Source organism: Mixophyes fleayi, chromosome 2, assembly GCF_038048845.1.
Source record: "Mixophyes fleayi isolate aMixFle1 chromosome 2, aMixFle1.hap1, whole genome shotgun sequence".
In the NCBI taxonomy this organism is placed as follows: domain Eukaryota; kingdom Metazoa; phylum Chordata; class Amphibia; order Anura; family Limnodynastidae; genus Mixophyes; species Mixophyes fleayi.
Genome location: NC_134403.1, coordinates 309,643,512 through 309,662,161, shown reverse-complemented (window position 1 = coordinate 309,662,161; position 18,650 = coordinate 309,643,512). Strand labels below are relative to the sequence as shown.

The window sequence follows — 18,650 nt, the reverse complement described above, 5'->3', positions numbered from 1 at the left end:
GCTTGTGCACAATTGTGGTTACTGTTTGCTTAGTAGAAGCACAGGTTAATGCAATACTGGAAATATGTAAGATATGCTGACGTGATTTAGTGTCGCAAGTATATTTGAAAATGCTTGACTAAAACAGGAATGTAGCTGTATTTACTGTAAAGCCCGAAGTTATTACAGGGTGGGACAATACACACAATACAATATATAGAGCCAATATAGTCTCACAGTAACTGCACCTGGAAGATCCAAAGTCACATATGTGTTGTATGAACTTTTGTTGATAGTTTTGTGAGAGCGGTACTCCCGCAGAACGTCTCAAAGGATCCCCTGTAATGGGGAAAGGTTCTCACCTGATCCCGAGGGTCGCTATGGGCGGAACCCGTCAAGTGCAGGAGGCTTCTGCTGCAGTCACGGTCCCTCCTGCGTGCGAGAGGAACAGAGGCACGAAAACAATGGGGGAGGTGAAAGGGGGTGTCCGGAATGCCGCCCAGGACTAGAGGGTTACTCAGCCCCGCTTGGCGACTCTCCGTTTTATTCTGGCCAAGCCACGCGGCTCCAAGAGTTCGGGGTAGAGAACGTTCTCGCCCGAACTCCCTACTCCCCTCTGGGGAGGGCCACAAGTGTGGGGACAAGACTCACTCCGCCGGCGGTGCGCCGCGAGGTATCACAGTCCCCACCCAGAACCGTCAGTCTCCTGCCGGCGTGCGGGCGGACTCCGTTTTACCCCACGAGGCACCGTCTGCCCTGGAACCGTCAGGCAACCTTGCCGGAACTCAGGCCAGACACCCCAATGGAACCGTGGACGGCTGTGACCAACCCCGGAACTCACCAGGGCAGGGCTGTACTGCCCCAGTGGAACCGCGGAACGCCCGAACCGCCCTCGGAACTCAGAAGGGCTGTGCTACACTACTTCCAAGGCACCGAGGGAGACCTGGATCTCTCCCAGCCCGCGAAGAAGTCGTGCCACACCGCCGCCCAAGGATCTGCCCCACCAGGGCCTACACGGAAGGGGGAAGGGAAAGGGGATAGACAATACTTACCGGCTCGGGAACGAGTTGAGTCCACCCGGCGATCAGTCCCAACACACCACTTTCCGACCCCTGCAGGGAGACACAACACGCCCCAACCGCCCACTACACCGTACAATACCCCCCCAATACAATACTCAATTGACAGTACAATACTCACAATACAATACTCAATTGACAGTACAATACTCACAATACAATACTCAATTGCACAATACAATACTCACAATACAATACTCAATTGCACAGTACAATACCCAGGACACTATTAACACGGAAAAGTGTAATATCAAAGCAGAGTGTGTGTGTTCATGTCCTACTCTGCCCCAAGGGTGATACGGTTAGGAAAAGGGAGAGAGGGAACAAAGACAGACTTCCGAGGCAGGGCCTAAAGCCCAGGGGTGACCTGAGGGCCTCGCGCCCTAGGGAATCTACTCAGGGCCTGGTGCCCTATTGGGTCTAACGGGAGCTACCAAATGGAAAGGCAGACTTAATGGACGCCGGCAGAAGGCCCTGGGCCCGGGTAAAGAGTGTCCGATAGGATGCGGGCGTGGGCCCGGGAGGGGTGGTCCCCACTGGGGTCTTACCTGGTCTAGGTCCTCCGCTCGCGACGTCAGCGTAACTCCTTTTCGGTCCTGCTGCTGCTGCTACTGTGGGTGCTGCTGCTGCTGTGGGTGCTGCTGCTGCTGAGGGTGCTGCTGCTGCTGTGGGTGCTGCTGCTGCTGTGGGTGCTGCTGCTGCTACTGTGGGTGCTGCTGCTGCTGCTGCTACCGTGGGTGCTGCTGCTGCTACTGTGGGTGCTGCTGCTGCTGCTGCTACCGTGGGTGCTGCTGCTGCTGCTGCTACCGTGGGTGCTGCTGCTGCTACCGTGGGTGCTGCTGCTGCTGTGGGTGCTGCTGCTGCTACTGTGGGTGCTGCTGCTGCTGCTGTGGGTGCTGCTGCTGCTGCTGCTACCGTGGGTGCTGCTGCTGCTGCTGCTACCGTGGGTGCTGCTGCTGAGGGTGCTGCTGCTAAGGGTGCTGCTCTGTCCGGACGTCCTTCCTCCAGCTTCACTTCCCGCCGAACAGGCCGCTTCCCACGTGGCCGCCGACGAAATTCCCGGGCCAGGCGCTTCCCTATGACCTCATCACGGCCGGGAGCCGTGATTGGTCCGTGGGCGGGCGCCGTGATTGGCCCGCGGCCCGTGTGTGGAGCCGGCGTCTCCACAGTTTCATCTAGTATTTATTTCACAATTACCTATTTTATGTGCTGTCAATGATCGTATAACAGTGGAGAGGAGGCACACATTCTTGATAGTCTAATAAATAATACATGAAAGGGATACAGTAGGTATCTATTTGTACCAACGTACCTAGTTTAGATCACTTTTACATATATAACGCCCACTCTAAGCCACAGAGTCTGGAATTAAAAGTTGTTTTTTCTTAATAAACTCCATATTTATCTATATAATTTCTAGATCACAGAACTGAACTTGAAGGAGACAGTATTATTGTGTTACATGACTCATTTTGATATGTTCCATGAAGCTAGGCAGCTATGTACACAACCATGTAATGAAGATATTACATGAAAGAATCTAGGCGGCTATGTAATAAACACAAAGGTTAGAAATTTGGTACTTAAATCTAGGTGCGTCAGGAGTCAAAAATGAAAAACGTTTATAATTTTGGAAATGGCCTTGGGCAACCAGGCATATTGGCTTATATTACCTTATAGATTAGTAATACTACATATTTTAGGCTGATGTTTCTACTCACTAGTTCCAAAAAAAGCAGTGTAGAGTGGTGGCAGCATGATACAGTAGCCCAGGAAGGTTAAGAACGCGGTTCTGCAATTTGATAAGCTTGCCCAAAGAGTTGATTTTTCAGGGAACACTTGAAACTTTGGAGGCTCGGGTGAAGTCTTGTTATACAGAGAGATTTAGAAGTTATATTTGAAGTGTAATATTTCTATAAATGTTTATGATGGTGAACAGTTGTTATTTAATTTCATGATCAAAACTTTTTTATGCGTTCGGAATTGCCTTTTTATTGTACACACGCTTGTGCTTGCTGTATACGGCATTCTGTTCTGTCTGTCTATCTACTGCAAATACCGTGTAGACAGAACGTACTTCTACACAGATTCAAATGAAAACGTATCTTGAGATATGCTTGGATTTGAATAGGGTCAGAACTACACACAAGTTCTGTACTCTTTTCTCAAACGCAACTTACGTGCAAGTTGCGCTTTAAGTCGCATCAGGCCCTTCATCCCTAAAAGTAAACAAAGGTGGATTTAATCCTTTATTAGTTATTCATTTCATCTAGAAATGTGGGGAACCCATTTGTAGGTACTGTACAAACTTTTCTCTTGCTAAAATAATGGAATACATGATGGGTATAACTTTTACCAAATATTAGATGTATGCTTATTGCCTTTTATGTTGGATGAACTTTTGAATAAAAAGTCTGTTACGTAATTGCAGCGTATTTTTCAGACTATACTTAAAAAAAAAAAACAAAAAAAAACAATAATTTTTATGTTCAATTAGATTTTGTCATTACTTGAATGAGCTCCAAACACCACACTATTTAAGGAAACATTAAAATTATAGCATTCAATCACAGTGTGGCTTTTGGATCAAGCTGTGGCAAATTAAAATAAATGTACTGGTCTACAATTTCCATTCCAGGATTTGGGACTATTTCTTATGAATGAATGATTCTTTGAGTTTCAGTTTTTGAAGACATTTCTGTAGAGCTCTGTAAAAAAGAGAATCCACCAAGTTCTTTCAGCAAACTCATACAGAATGTATGCTGTATGTTATATCACTTTACGTAAATGAGCATTAACTTTACTAGGTTGATGTTGGACTTGGTTAACTATGTTCTAAATTCTTGGTATTCATTAATACATTGGACAGTAAAATATGTTGTTTCTTTAAGTACTAATTTACACCAAGGAATCAAAATAAATATATATAAGCAAAGCGGGGCAGCACAGTGGCACAGGGGTGTCATGAATTTGATTCCAACCAGTGCTCTATCTGTGTGGAGTTTGTATGTTCACCCCTTGGGTTTCCTATGTTTTTTCCCCGGAGATAGGGCTTCTTCCTATTTCTCAAAGGCTACTGCCAGCCTTAAGCAACTTCATCTATCTTAATTTCTGGAATATTTTGAAAAGCTTTAAATAAGAAATACAGTACAAGGTGAAATTCCCTTTATATTGTATTTGCCATTCTATGCAACCTTGTTATCTACCTCATTGTAAACTACTGTCCTCTGTTATTAGCTACTTTAATGTTTCGCTGCTGTTTCTTTTGATATGTTTACTAATGGGAAGTCTGGTGTGCATAGGAAAATATATCTACCCCCTTTCTCAAATATCTAATTTCTGGTTTAATCCTGAAACACTTTCACATTGTATTGTAACTTAAATCGATTTATTATTATGCTATTAACAATAGCTCTTTAATACAGGGCAAACAACAAAGTCAAGTGCATGAAACATTTTACCATATTTACTACTATTACAAGTATTAGATGTCCTTAATTTAATATAAACTACTTATATTTTGTAGCTCATGCTGTTGATTATGGAGAGTACAAAGCTGTCTTCAGTACACCATGTGAAGATATCATGACCCTGAGTTCACCCGTCCCTGATCTAACGAAGTTCACTCTGTGCACCTACCTGAAACTGGCATCCTTGGATCCTTGGACAGCGTTCATCTACAAACTGACCTCTTCCGCAGTCAATGTGTATGAAATTGGTGTTTTCGGTGACAGCAGTAGTATGACAATATGGATGTTTGGTACTGAGATCAACGTGTTGGAAACACTAAACCTGAATACTTGGTATGATGTATGCATTAAATGGGATGGCAAAACTGAATCAATGGAATTTTATCTTGACGGTACACTGAAAGCAGAGCGCAAACTGGAGAACAACACCACCCTGAAAGGAGGCGGCAATTTGATCCTTGGCTGTCCAAATTGGAAAGATATGAATGCCTCTGCATCCTTGGGATTGGTTGGGGAGCTGTACATGTTCAGGATGTGGAACACAGTAGCAGGTTCATGGCTGCAAAGCTGCATTGATGGGAATGTTATAAAGTGGAAGATGGATTACTGGATCTACAGCCCAGTATTAGTGCAGCAAGATTCATCTTTGAATTGTGGTAAGCCCCTCATAAATATCATCCATTTGCTTTGTTTTTCATAAGATTGTAAGTTCTAGTGAGATATTTAGTTAATTAGATTTGTTCACTGGAAAATAGGCAAATTATATACAACAGTAGGTTCTGAGGAAAACCTCTCATATCTTTTTGCAAGTTATTTGGGTAAGAGAAAATTCACTGTGCCACTGTTTTTAATTGCAAATACTGTAGGCACTAGCAGGCTTGACTACCATCTGGCCAGTAAACCGTAAATTTGTGACTAAAGTACAGGGTGAGTCAAAAGTCGCAGTACACCCTTTTATTTCAAAAACTCTACAGGAATTGGGCCGATTGGCCGATTTCAAGATGGCGCCCATGTTTGGTACATACCGTAAAAGATAGACCATGTCACCCATACCTTACGGGAGTATACAGGTTTCCCAATTCCTATATACATTTTTGAAATAAAAGGGTGTACTGCGACTTTTGACTCACCCTGTATATTGATTTTACTCAGTATGGTTTAAGTAGTGTATCTTTTCACAGTTGTTTATAATCATTTATTCACAACCGAAAATAATTTGAGTCTTGCATCATGCTGACATATCAGGAAAGATGACACATTCTGAGTGATTTTTAAAAACAAAAATTATATATATATATATATATATATATATATATATATATATATATATATATATATATATATATATATATATATATATATAGTGCTTTTTCTGTAAGAAAAAAGGTGCCGGAACTCACATCACGTAGTCAATCACTGTACACACACCCACACACGTCAGTTGTGTAACGAAACATAACGGTCACCGAACCAAACATCAAATGTTGATAAGTTACTTTTAAAACTTGGAAAACACGTTCCGGTGAGTTGTATGAGAAACAAAGCACTATATATATATATATATATATATATATATATATATATATATATATATATCTATAATATAAAAGCCTAGCGGCGTGTGTTAGTCTGTGTGTGTGGAAAAAACTACCGGGTGACAGAGTGCTCAAGCTGCAGCGCCACCTGCTGGGCGGAGTTATATACTACACTGACCTACTAAATTCTTAGCATTATCTAATATATAAAAGTAAAAGCCTAGCCGCGTGTGTGTGTGGAAAAAACTATTTTCTCAGAAAGGACTCATCCAATTGACCTGAAATTTGGTATACTGACATTATTTGACATAAAAATGAGAATAGTGAAGTCAGTTAACTTCCATCATCCCCCCTTCCCCCCGTGGGAGGGGTAGTAAAGGCTAAATTTACGAGTTGAGGGGTCAAACTCATTTTCGTGAGGTAATTTTACCTCATAAACACACATTAAAAAGGGCGCTTGCGTCGGGAAGTAACGCTCTTTCCCTGAGGAGGCCTGGGCTAGGCCCAAATGCATGACAAGAACCTTTTTAAGACCTTAAGTAGCTTGATTTGACTAAAATGCATGAGTATCATGCACGGGTTAACTTGTGTGTGTGTGTGTGTATATATATATATATATATATATATATATATATATATATATATATATATATATATATATATATATATATATATATATATATATATATATATATATATATATATATATAGAAAATAGCAAGTAGTAGAAGGAACAAAAGGGCGCCTGATAGTGTAGTATCTTCTGGGAAGTATCCCCAAAAGCCCAATGGTGTGTTATATGCCAGATATAAGTAGTAATATAAGGCTCATTACATAATGTTGGATGTGTCACTGCCACATATCTTCCGTCATTCCAACCATATGTGAACATAAAGTCAGAAGGAAGAAACCAAGGAATAGTGTAGTATAGTTATGACACCAGTGATTATTCTGTATAAAACACTGTGTAGCAGCGTACCAGAGAGAAAACAAAAAGCAACTAATCTGTATTAAATCCTTTGTACACTCAGCATCTATTCATTCTGGTGACTCCAATGCTCATTCCGGAACCAAGGAAAAAGGGGAGAATTCCAAAATAGTGTAATATTTTATAAAACAGCAGTTTATTAAACATATAAATTGCACACTCACATGTCATATAAATAATAATAGACTTATCTGTATCTCTAAATGCTGAACTCCAATGGTAGTCTGTGGAGAAAAACACAGGTACACCAAACGCTGATATGGAGAGCACAGTGGAGATAAAAACCTTAGGTACATATCCTCAATGTGTTTCGTCATATAGACTTCATCAGGAGGGTAAAAGTTATGTCCCAAAGGGTGATCTTAAATAGCATTGGCGGCCACCATTTTGCGCATGCGCAATGCGCGGCTCCTAATGCGCTGTTGCTATTTTCCAGATTGTATACATTCGGGGTACCATCCGTAATTTTGAAGGAAGGCTGCTTCCACGCATGGAGGAAATTGTTACAGTGGATATTGACTTGTTTGATAAGTGACTTACAATTTTGATCTGAGCGCTCTCGATATATACATATATATATATATATATATATATATATATATATATATATATATATTTATACCAACACCAGCAAGCTACAGTACAAAAAATATATAATTTTAATAGAAAAATAGAAATACTTTCATCACGGAAACTGAAACGATCGTTGGGCAGGAAGTGTTTTGTAATATATCTTTTTCTTTGATTTTTTTGGGACTTTTTTGTATTTTTCTATTGCTCTATTAAAATTATATAGTATTTTTGTACTCTGACTTGCTGGTGCTGGTCTGTTCATTTTATTTCAACAATTGAGAATATGCAAACACCAATGCATGTACGCAAACAGACAAAAATGTTGTAGAACAGTACTAGTGAACTGTATAAATCATTATATCCAGTACCACAGTCTTACATTCCAGTAGAACCAAAATGAATCTTTGTTTCTGCATCATCATAATTAGTATATTTACCTTTTCTATTTACTTGGTTATGTAGTTATTTGTTTTCTGGTTGTTACAAGTTAAACAATTGCACCAGTTTTCAATTCAGTCCTATTTTGTTGGGAAATTGAATCTCTTACTTTCCGCAGATAGAGGCCATAACATCATTTCCTTTGATAGGCATCACTAGTCACTGTATGTTACAAAGCTGTGAAATTAAAGTTTTTGTAGGATTGTGGGAACAACTGAAAAGGATTATGATGACAAATTCTCCACGAAACACCCCCCCCCCCCCTTCCACACACTTTACAATTAATCCACATCAGAGGTGGAGAAAAAAAATAACATGGAGCAAACAGATGTCTGTGCACAAGCACTAAGCGGATTGCTGACCACTGCTCTGGCTACTAATAGATTTAGTGGATATACAATACAACTGTTACGGATTGAAGTAGATTAAAGATAGACTTAAACATTGTAAATTCAAGTAACAAACATTGGACATGGGAACATGGGTAGTTACATTTTATTTTCCAAAAAAAAAATCACGTTTTCTTTAGATGTAATGTGTAAACTGTTAGGCCATACATTGCTAATGAGTTACTGCAGTATAACAGCTCACAAAAGGTTTGTTCTAGTTTCAGGTTAGAAAACTATATTCTAAATCCACAATAATGATATCGTTGTCCAACATTGCTAATTAAAATCAAACCTCCTTCACTAATGAATCAAATGTAAAACAATTTCAGTGAATTGAAAACATAAAAAAATCATACTTGTCAATATTCTGGCGCTCCCCACCGGGAGATTCCAGAGAGGAGGTCAAGGGGCAAGGGCGGGTGGGCGCCATGAATCGCATCATTTTGGCCATGTGTAAAGGGGATCTGGTCCAATATGTCGTTACCCAAACTTAATATTTTCAGATATGAACCTTGAAGGTAAAGCACGTTATTAAACTTTAGCCTAACATTTCACTGTAGCTCTGCTAAAAAGTAAAGCATTAGCTCTCCACTCCACTATGGACAGCTGAAGATCCTCCCACATCTATAGATCTCAATGAGGATTTGTTAGGCTTTTTAGTTGATGTGACGCCCCATCACTGTGTAAGCATATCATCCACAAATTCACTTTGTGAATGTCCAGAACCGGCAGATACGTCCGTGAATGCAGGCCTCTTCCGTACGCCAACGCATTCAAAGGACACTTACTACACTGTCCGAATTCGGGGAGTGACTTGAGCGAGGAAGGGGTGTTTTGTCGTAGTGAATTTACAGCAGGGGCGTGCCAAACTCAAGTGCAAACAGCCACGCCTGAATCAAGCCCTACCCCCATCAAAGTACACTGTCTTTCTGCCATATCTCTTGCACCAGCTCTGGGTTCATAGTCTATGTTCAGCTGGCGGGTCCGGCAACATTATAGTCACCAGACCCCCAGGCTCTATACAGTGTTAAAAATTAGAATTTTTTAAAAAAAATGTGTGGAGTCCCCCCTTCCTAACAATATTAACCCTTGTTCTGCCAGCCTAGTTCTGGTAGTCGCAGAATGTGACCCCCTCCCCTTCCGATTTTCCAAAAACCAGCACTAGGCATACCAGCCAGGGCAGGTGGCACTATAGCAAGGGAACCCGCAGCGTGGGGTTCCCCTGCCATAATGACAACCACCCCAGGCTGTTTAGCTAATGTAACAAAAAATGTGATGTAAAGCACTAGAGGGTCTATTTATAACAGGGCAATCAGCCATTAAGCCTGAGAAAATAGTTGTTTTCTCTAAAAAAAAAATAATGGCCATCACACAGTTTATGAAGGGGTTAACGAAGAAGAAATCAGAGATTTCTCCTGCATTAACCTACTACCTTTCATGAGTTACTGCAACTCTGTGGGGGCTGCGGTGTTAGCAACTTATTAAGCAGCAAAAGCATTTCTTTTCACTGCAAACTTTTGCCATCTCAGGATGGAGTTAGCTTACCTGTATCTGTGGGGTCCACTGAAGCCAGTGGGACTTCACTGGGACAAATCCTATGCAAAATTTAGTTGCGTATGCATATTACACCTTTAGCATGAACAGTAAAAACTGTTCACACAGGAGGGAAATCTTCCCTAAGGAGCCCAGGTATAATAAATTACAGCAGTACTGCATTATGTATCGCTGCTATTTGCCATAGACTACTAAATATCATTTGCAAATATTTCAGCTGGTAAAAAACAAATGGACAAAAATAAAATCAAGTAGTAATCCATGTAGTGCATACAGTAGTAAACCAGTGGCAACAAAATGAGGGAAGTGTAGTGTTTTTATATACACCATACTTGTCTACTCTCCTGGAATGTCTGGGAGACTCTCGTGAATAGCATCATTGAGGTACCTGCCATCATGGCACAATAGTGCGATTACGGCCTTTCACAGCACTTGACCTCCCCTCCAGGATCTCACCGATGGTAGATTCTTAAAGTATGATATAGATTCATTTTCTTTATTACACCACCTGAGAATTAAGGTAAAAGTCTCGATTTCAGCAGGACAGACCCGGTTTTAAGGCTCTGTCCCACAGTTCATGTTTGTCCTGTAGGTGGGAACGTTGGGAGGTATCGTCCATTCACAGCTGCTTTGCTCTGATGCATGCTACAATGCTTATAGGGGTAGGGAGGTTTCTAAGGGGCTGCTCTGCTCCGCTTTACAGTGCTAGCCAGCCGTCTAGGGGAGTGGCCACGCCCCCATCATGACATGGTCATGCCTAATTGTGACGTGGGCAAGCCCCTCTGTCGCGAAGTTGGATCCAACATTTAATACTAGTCGATTTACAAACTTTAAGTATGGGATTTTAATGGTTTATACTTGACTTGCAATGCAAAGAAAAACAATACATTTTCTGTCTAAGCTAATTTCCACAGTTCCACAAACCTAAATCACCCAACTTGGATGATGATGTTAGGTTTTGAAAATCATATTGCCAACTATTAGACTGGAGAAAAGCAAGTCTTAAAGATGTTATTGAACAAACTATAAACAAACCCAGATTTTATTTTTTCATGCACATTTAAGCATGTATTATGTTTGATGTAGTTTACCCAGATTTTATGATCCAGACAGTGCCCAGGAAAAACAAACTTTGGTAGATTATGATTCAGTATATTTAGATATGGCCACATAGAAAATTCTACTTACCTAAGACGAGAGATATTGCTGAGAAAAAAGGACATCTGTACACACCAATGCCTACACTACAAGCAAAGTGGAACTAACCTGGGAAATCTGGTAACTAAAGAGTCAAAAGCTTACTCACTAGAGGAGAAGCATTAAAATACTTTATTCTTAATAAAGCATGTTTAATGCAGTAGTATTATTTTCACTGATTTATAAAACAGAAAGGTACTTCATTATATAGTCATACTTACCACATGCACCGTTTCACTTCTTCCACTTGAACCATTGCTTTCAAATCTCCCGCTACCTAGCTCAAGCCAGTGAATAAATCATTACATCCACCAGGCAGATGAAGATCTGAAAACAGTGGTTTAAGCCGAATATGCTTTTCTTTCACTGCTTTACAGCTGCCATATTGAACATCTCATGACCAGGGCTGCAGGGAAGGGTACAGGAGAGGTTTAGAATGGGACGTTTAAACTTGTCACAGGCACAGAAAGGAGGTCATTTAGGACAACCCCAATATACAGCACATTTAGTATGGTGTTATAAGTGATGCACCATCAAAACGTATGTGCTATATAAACAAATCAAATTGTCAGAAATACTGTTAATACTATTTACCAATAATACTCATATTTTTTCTTATACGTGGCTTCTCGAGAATTGGGCAAATACTTTTATTTTTCACTTTGCATACTTCTAAAAGATGGTTTCTAAAAAATGGTCGTAAAAGTTAAACAGCTAGATGGTTAAATGTGTTAAAGTCAATAACCTCTCAGAGCCAATAGGCATTGTCTGTCTTCTCAAAGCCAAGGGATTCAATTCAAAAGCAAACTCCAGCTAGATTTTGGGACAAGTCTGTTTAGTATCCGCCAGTGCTGGCAAATATATTCTTATATAACCTTAGGGAGTGAGTTTAGCATGTTATTTCAACGAGTCAGCATAAAATGTTTGACTTAGAAACTTGTTGACTAACATAATAAGGTGTTTCTCTGATTAGTGCAGAATAATGCCTAGATTGGTCTGGGGCTAAACATTATATCGTTTTCTTATCTCTGTATTAAAGACCTGCTGAATTAAATAGGAGTCATGACTCCAAAATCTATTCTACAGAATGGATTCTAGCTACCCATCTCCCTATAAATACTTAATGTGCGTCTTCATACTTTAGAGTTTCAATGTTGACAATTTATCATGCTTTCCAGATTTTTCATTTGTTTGGATGCCTGACAACATCTCGGACATTGGACCTCTGCCTTCTGGGTTATTGCTTTTACTTTCTTTTGGCCCAAAATAATTCCATGCAGGTTTTATTCCGGGGTGATATTTTTGTATAGTTTTTTTTATCAACATAAGTAGAAAGAAAAAGAGCACTAATGCAGTAACCAATAGTTGATAATACAGGAACATAAAATTCTAATGCAAATAATATGTTACTGGTGGCATTGAAGTGATAGATTCAAGATATGACAGCATGATCAAACAAAGTATTCAGGTAGTGTATAATTTCTTATGTATTAATATGCCTCCTCCAACAGTCATCAAAATTTAGGATTCCAGAGTTGAGGTATTAGGTCAAAATTTGCAATGCCAGGAATATTTAGTTTTACAAATTGTATCCAAGTTGTCAACCCTGTAGGACCCCTATGAAGAATCACCTATGAACAGCACAGTGGCTTAATGGTTAGCACTTCTGCCTCACAGCACTAGGGTCATGAGTTCGATTCCAGACCAAGGCCTGATCAACCTCAGCTAGTAGGTTAATTGCCTGCTATTAAATTGACCCTAGTCTCTGTGTGTGTGAGTGTATGTTAGGGAATTTAGACTGTAAGCTCCAATGGGGCAGGGACTGATGTGAGTGAGTTCTATGTGCAGTGATACAAAATTAGTGGCACTATATCATTAGATAATGATGATGATTATTATATATTTATCAACAGTTATTCTGTATATGTTTTTATATATTAGGGCCACCCCTTCATAGATGCTCAGGACACATATTTAAAGGGGGCTTGCTCACACCATTCTATAAAGCACTAGGCAGCCCCCAGCAAATAAAACCTTGTCTTGCCACATGCACCATTGTCATTGGAATGTATAAACACAGCAGGGGGATGGACAGGAAATTGAAGAAGGTGAGAGATATGAGAGATATAAGAGGTTATGACACAAAATAAAGAGGACTAAACAAGGAAGCTGCTGGTGGACTGTGTTCCCTCTCCTACCTGTTATTGCAGCTTTCACAACCTGCTACTGGTCTCTTGCCTGGGTCCTAGAATGTTCGGCTTGTTTGGAAAATAGGTACATTAAATATGGAAAGCCGAGCAATATGTGAATACAGTACATAACACTGGTCACTCAGTATTTACTACATACATTAATTGATAATATAATATACATTAAAAGGCTCACTGTGTATGTACCCATAAACCTCACATAACCCTTAAAATTCTAAACATTTGCATGCAAATAATGACACGGAGACTTGAATAAGTTATTAAAAAATTGCCAGAACTTTATTAGAATTTTTCTAAATTAACTAAACTTATGGTGGCGGAGAAAGGGCACTGCGAAACAGCTCTCAAGCTGGTAACACTAAATCACAAGTGGACTGGCGCAAACCGCCGTACGTCCACACACAGGGGAACAAATCCCATCAAAAAACTGGCGCTGAGTTGGCGTCAGGGTGACTGCCCCTTTAAAATTCACTCTGCCCTCCCTCACCGAGCCGGACAGGGACCCTCCTCACCGAAGGACCAAAAAGGAGTTACTGGTGCCTCCTAGGGAACAGTGACCTATGCCCAACTACCTGTGCGCCCACAAATCAGCCGCTGAACGCAGTGCCTTCCTACCCCGCTGCGCCCCACAGACGCCGCAGCCCGCCACCAACTAAACAAAACACGCCGCCACTCCTCCGCAAATCCGCTCTACAAAAAACCCCATACCTTCCTCCGTTAGGTGCACGCCGTCCCGCCTAAAAAATTGGGGTGACTCTACCCCCAAGCCCGGATGCTCAATAATCAAACCCCCCAAGGACCGTATGACCTTCCGAATGGCGCTATTAAGTTTCCTGACCATAACTGTCATCTTTTGTAAGGGTATATTCGTTCTCCATGCCAGCCGGGGAATTAATGCTGACCAACCAATAATGATGTCTGGCCACACCTCATGAATACGCCTAAGGTCTTCCCGCATCTCAATGATAAGATCAAGTGACTTTCCTCTTCCCAAGTCATTACCACCCGCATGTACCACCAGAACATTCGGCGGGCCCTGTTGTTCAATAAGCTTCTCTAACCAAGGTATAAGCTCGGCCCACCGTAAACCTCGTTTGCCCCACCATCTCATCACTATGCTCTCGTGTTCCGGGATAACCCTAGACCTGGGATGGCCAGCGGCCCAGAAAACAAAGGAATGGCCGATGATCCACACTTTCCTAGTTGGAGCACTCTCACCTGAAAGCAGAAAAACAGTGTTAGAAAAAACATACCACCTTATTAGGAAGACAGGTCAGGCTTAGCAAAAAGCACCAGAAGGATAGAATGCTGAAATACCGTCCACAGGGGAGGAGAAGGGTAAATGACACGTACGGGGAGCAGGCCACCCAGGCGAAGGTAAACAACACCCGGAAAAACCCCAGCAGCACACCACTAATCAGGACTTACGCCCAGGGAAACCCGGGTGAAAATCCCTTCGCGCCCCCGCTCCAAGGCGACGAGCGGAAAAGCCCAGGGTAGCCCACCAAAATGGAGGGATAAGACGGGATGGGGTAGGAAAATGGGGTGGGTGGGATAACACAGGACAGGATGAAAAAGGAGAAAAGGAAAAATTGTGGAGGCAACATTATAGTTAGTAAAACACAAACATCAAACATCAACACTGTCAATCCTAACATAGGATTTATAAGCTGCAGATTTCCAACGGCCTATGGCTTTTATGGCCTCAGTAGAGGATCCGGCCATGGCAGCAGATGTAGCCGCACCAATCCTAAACGAATGGGTTCCGTACATTGCGCTGTCCATATTTAGGGATTGCAGGGTTCGCTTCAAAATGGCCCCGAATTGATATTTTGTCAGAGGCATGCCATCGTAATGACATAAAAACGAGCAGGCCCGAGGCCTCCTATTCATCAACTGTGACACTAAAGTGACCGGACATATATTGCGATTTGTCTGCTTGTGTAACTGCACCCACGATCCCCTGCCACACTGATCGGTCTTGGATCTAAGTAATTTACATGACACAGCACCCTCGCAAAGAATAACGGAATCTGCCCTCAAACCGGACTCCTGATGTCCTCTGGACCTAGCCACCAGCTCGGAAACACGAAAAGCTCCAAAAAAGGCCACGGAGAAGGCCGTGCTAAATAAAAGCCTCTCGTAATCGTCAACTGCGACTAAAATCAGGTTCCCTATCAACTTGTCCAGAATGTCAGTGGTGATTGGTAGGCGTGCATCGACGTGTGCAGGTCTTGTCCTACCCCACCCCTTTAAGGCCTTACTGATCATAAATCCCTTGGTGACATCAGGGAGACCTTGCATCTTAGCCATAAATGATATCCCGGCCAAGGTAGATGCCATAGCGGCCCTAGATTCCCCACTGGAGTACCTATCCCACATGTAGGCTAAAATAGCGTCACGCTGACCTGCCTCAGACTGATCTTTTTGCCCGCTGTACAGTGACCACCGTCTCCATGCCGACTGGTATGTCTTCAGGGTGGAGGGAGCTACCGCTTGCTCCACGAGCCCAATTATGCCGGCTTGATGATCTGCCAAACACAAGAGGGACATGGAATACCAACACTGTCCGCCTGGGGAGCCAAACTGCGGAACCTGCTCCATTGGAAGCGAGACAACGCATCGGCCAACCCATTCTGAACCCCCGGAACATGTCTAGCCCTAAATGAGATGTCATGCTGAAGACAGCGCAATACTAGGTGACGCAGGAGGGATATGGCGTGGCGCGCCGAAGCACTCTGCTTGTTGATCGACTGGACCACCCCCAAATTGTCGCACCAAAAAACGATGTGTTTCCCCTGCAAAGCAGGCGCCCACAGTTCAATTGCTACCACAATGGGGAACAGTTCCAAGACCAACAAGTTCTTGGTAATCCCCAGCCTATGCCACTCATCCGGCCAGCTGTCGGCACACCAGTGCCCATCCAGGTAAGCCCCAAAGCCGCATGCTCCGGAGGCCTCCGTAAACAGATTGATATTAAAATTTGTTACGGGTGGTGACGGCCAAATTCGACTGCCGTTGAACTCCTTCAGAAAGGTGAGCCAAATCTGCAAATCCTCCCTAATCACCTGGGATAGACGCACGGCCGCATGCGGCCTACACCTACCCGCTGTGGCTCTCTGTAGCTTTCTGCAGAATACCCTACCCATGGGGATCACCCGACAGGCAAAATTAAACCTCCCTAACAGAGACTGGACCTGCCTAAGTGAACTGGAGCTGGATCCTAAGACCTCCCCAATAGCCTCGCACATCCTGGAAACCTTATCAGCCGGGAGCCTACAAATTCCCTCCGCTGTGTCGATCTCAATTCCGAGGAATGAGAGACACGTGACTGGGCCTTCCGTTTTGTCCGCCGCAATAGGAACGCCTAACACCTTGAAAAGGGCCTCAGTGGAGAACAGCACCTCCCGACAACATGTGGAATCAGCTGGCCCGATAACCAAGAAGTCGTCAAGATAGTGTGCTATCCACCGACAGCCCGTTCCCGCCTGTATGCACCAGTGCAGAAAGCCGCTAAACTTCTCAAATAGCGCACAGGATATCGAGCAGCCCGTGGGAAGACAGCGATCGATATAGTATCCACCACGATGCCGAAAACCCATGTACTGAAACGACTCCGGATGAAGGGGCAGCAACCGGAAAGCCGACTCAATATCAATTTTAGCTAACAGGGCACCCCTACCGCATTCCTGCACCAAAGCTAGCGCTGCCTCAAACGACTGGTAACTAACTGAGCTCAGCGTGGCGTCTATAGCGTCATTAACGGATTGGCCGGCGGGGTACGACAAGTGTTGTATTAGTCTGAATTTCCCCGCCGCCTTCTTGGGAACAACCCCTATCGGGGACAAAATCAAGTTGGGGATAGGAGGAAGATGAAATGGGCCAATCATGCGACCCAAAACAACTTCCTTCCCTATTTTTTCATCAAGCACCTCAGGTAGAGCGAGTGCTGACTTCAAATTAACCGGAGCCGCCTTAGAAATGTTGCCCTGCACTGGGAGTCTAAAGCCGAGGTGAAAACCGTCGTGAAGGAGGGCAGCGGTATCTCTATCCTCATACCACACGAGCCATTTGTCCAATTCAGCCAAATTAATTGGCGATGGACCCTTGACTCTGCAAAGCTGAACTTGTGCCTCTTCCCCTACCCCCACTTCCTCGGGCCTTTGCACAATCGGAGGCTGGATGTTGTCCGCCACATGATGAGCAGTTGTGCTTGAATCTGCAAGATAACCCTCGCTGGCAGGTGCCCGCATTAAAATCATAGCACCGTCCTTTGGTGGGGAGGGATGTTTGCGCCCTCCCCGGCCCTTGAAACCGCCTACCTGAGCTGCCCTCCACCGTCTGGTTACCCGGCCTCATCAATTCCAGCCAGGTGTCTATGTCCTTCGACCCTAAAGGTAATTTCTCACGTCCGCTCATACGCTTCCTAAAAAGCTCATCGTATGCCCTCCAGATTCGTGGTCCGTCTTTCACATACATCCCGCTAATCAGGTGCATGTAACGCCATACTTCTGCTTGATCGCTGGGCCTACTTTCAAGATAAATTGTTGCAAAAATGGAGAAGGCATTCACCCATCTGGAGAAAGATCGGTACTTCTCCTCCCCCATACCTGACTTATCACAAGCCGCCGCTAATGCCTTCTTATCCTCCCCCGTCAGTGCGTACATGTCCACGTACTTCCCTCGCCTAATCCTATCTCTCACGCTAGGCCTGATCCCATGCATAATTTCCAACGTTTCCACCTGCCCTAGCTCACTGCGAGCTACTGTTTGTTCGATGTCAGCTACCCGATTAGTCTGCTTACTGCGATCTCCTAGCAACTGAGTCTCTAACAATTTAATCAATTTTCTAGGCCTATCCCCGGAGTCAGATGACCCGCTGCTAGTGGATAGAACCGGGGATCCCCGCAACTGTGTTTTATGTGTAGTAGCAGAAATAGACTCACCGCTGATGGCAGGATTCCCGGCTCCGGCAGACGATACAGCCTCCCCTGCAGGCACGACCAGGCCCCCTGAAGTCCCTGATGCAAACTCATCGGCATCTCTGGACGCCCTCTGCTCACGCGACTCCAACCCGGCACATCCACCAGGATCGACCGTTGATCCCCTATGAGCCGGTTCTGAAATAGAAATAGGAACAGTGAGTTGTGGTCTGGGTAAATAGTCTAAGCGCCGCCGCGCTGAGCCGAGACTCTCGCCGCTGTATTCATGTGTTGGGGCCGAATAGGGGGCCGAACT

General features: G+C 43.4%; 1 protein-coding gene across 5 annotated transcripts in view; it reads left to right on the top strand.

Annotated features, from left to right (window-relative positions):
* ADGRG2 (adhesion G protein-coupled receptor G2) overlaps positions 1-18,650 on the top strand; it is a 154,791-nt gene that overhangs the window by 21,439 nt on the left and 114,702 nt on the right. For all 5 annotated transcript variants that reach the window (XM_075196536.1, XM_075196534.1, XM_075196535.1 and 2 more), the window contains one exon: positions 4,585-5,184. In XM_075196536.1, coding sequence (XP_075052637.1) covers positions 4,644-5,184 — 541 coding nt within the window. In that variant the 5' untranslated portion in view covers positions 4,585-4,643. The remainder of the gene's footprint in view (positions 1-4,584; positions 5,185-18,650) is intronic.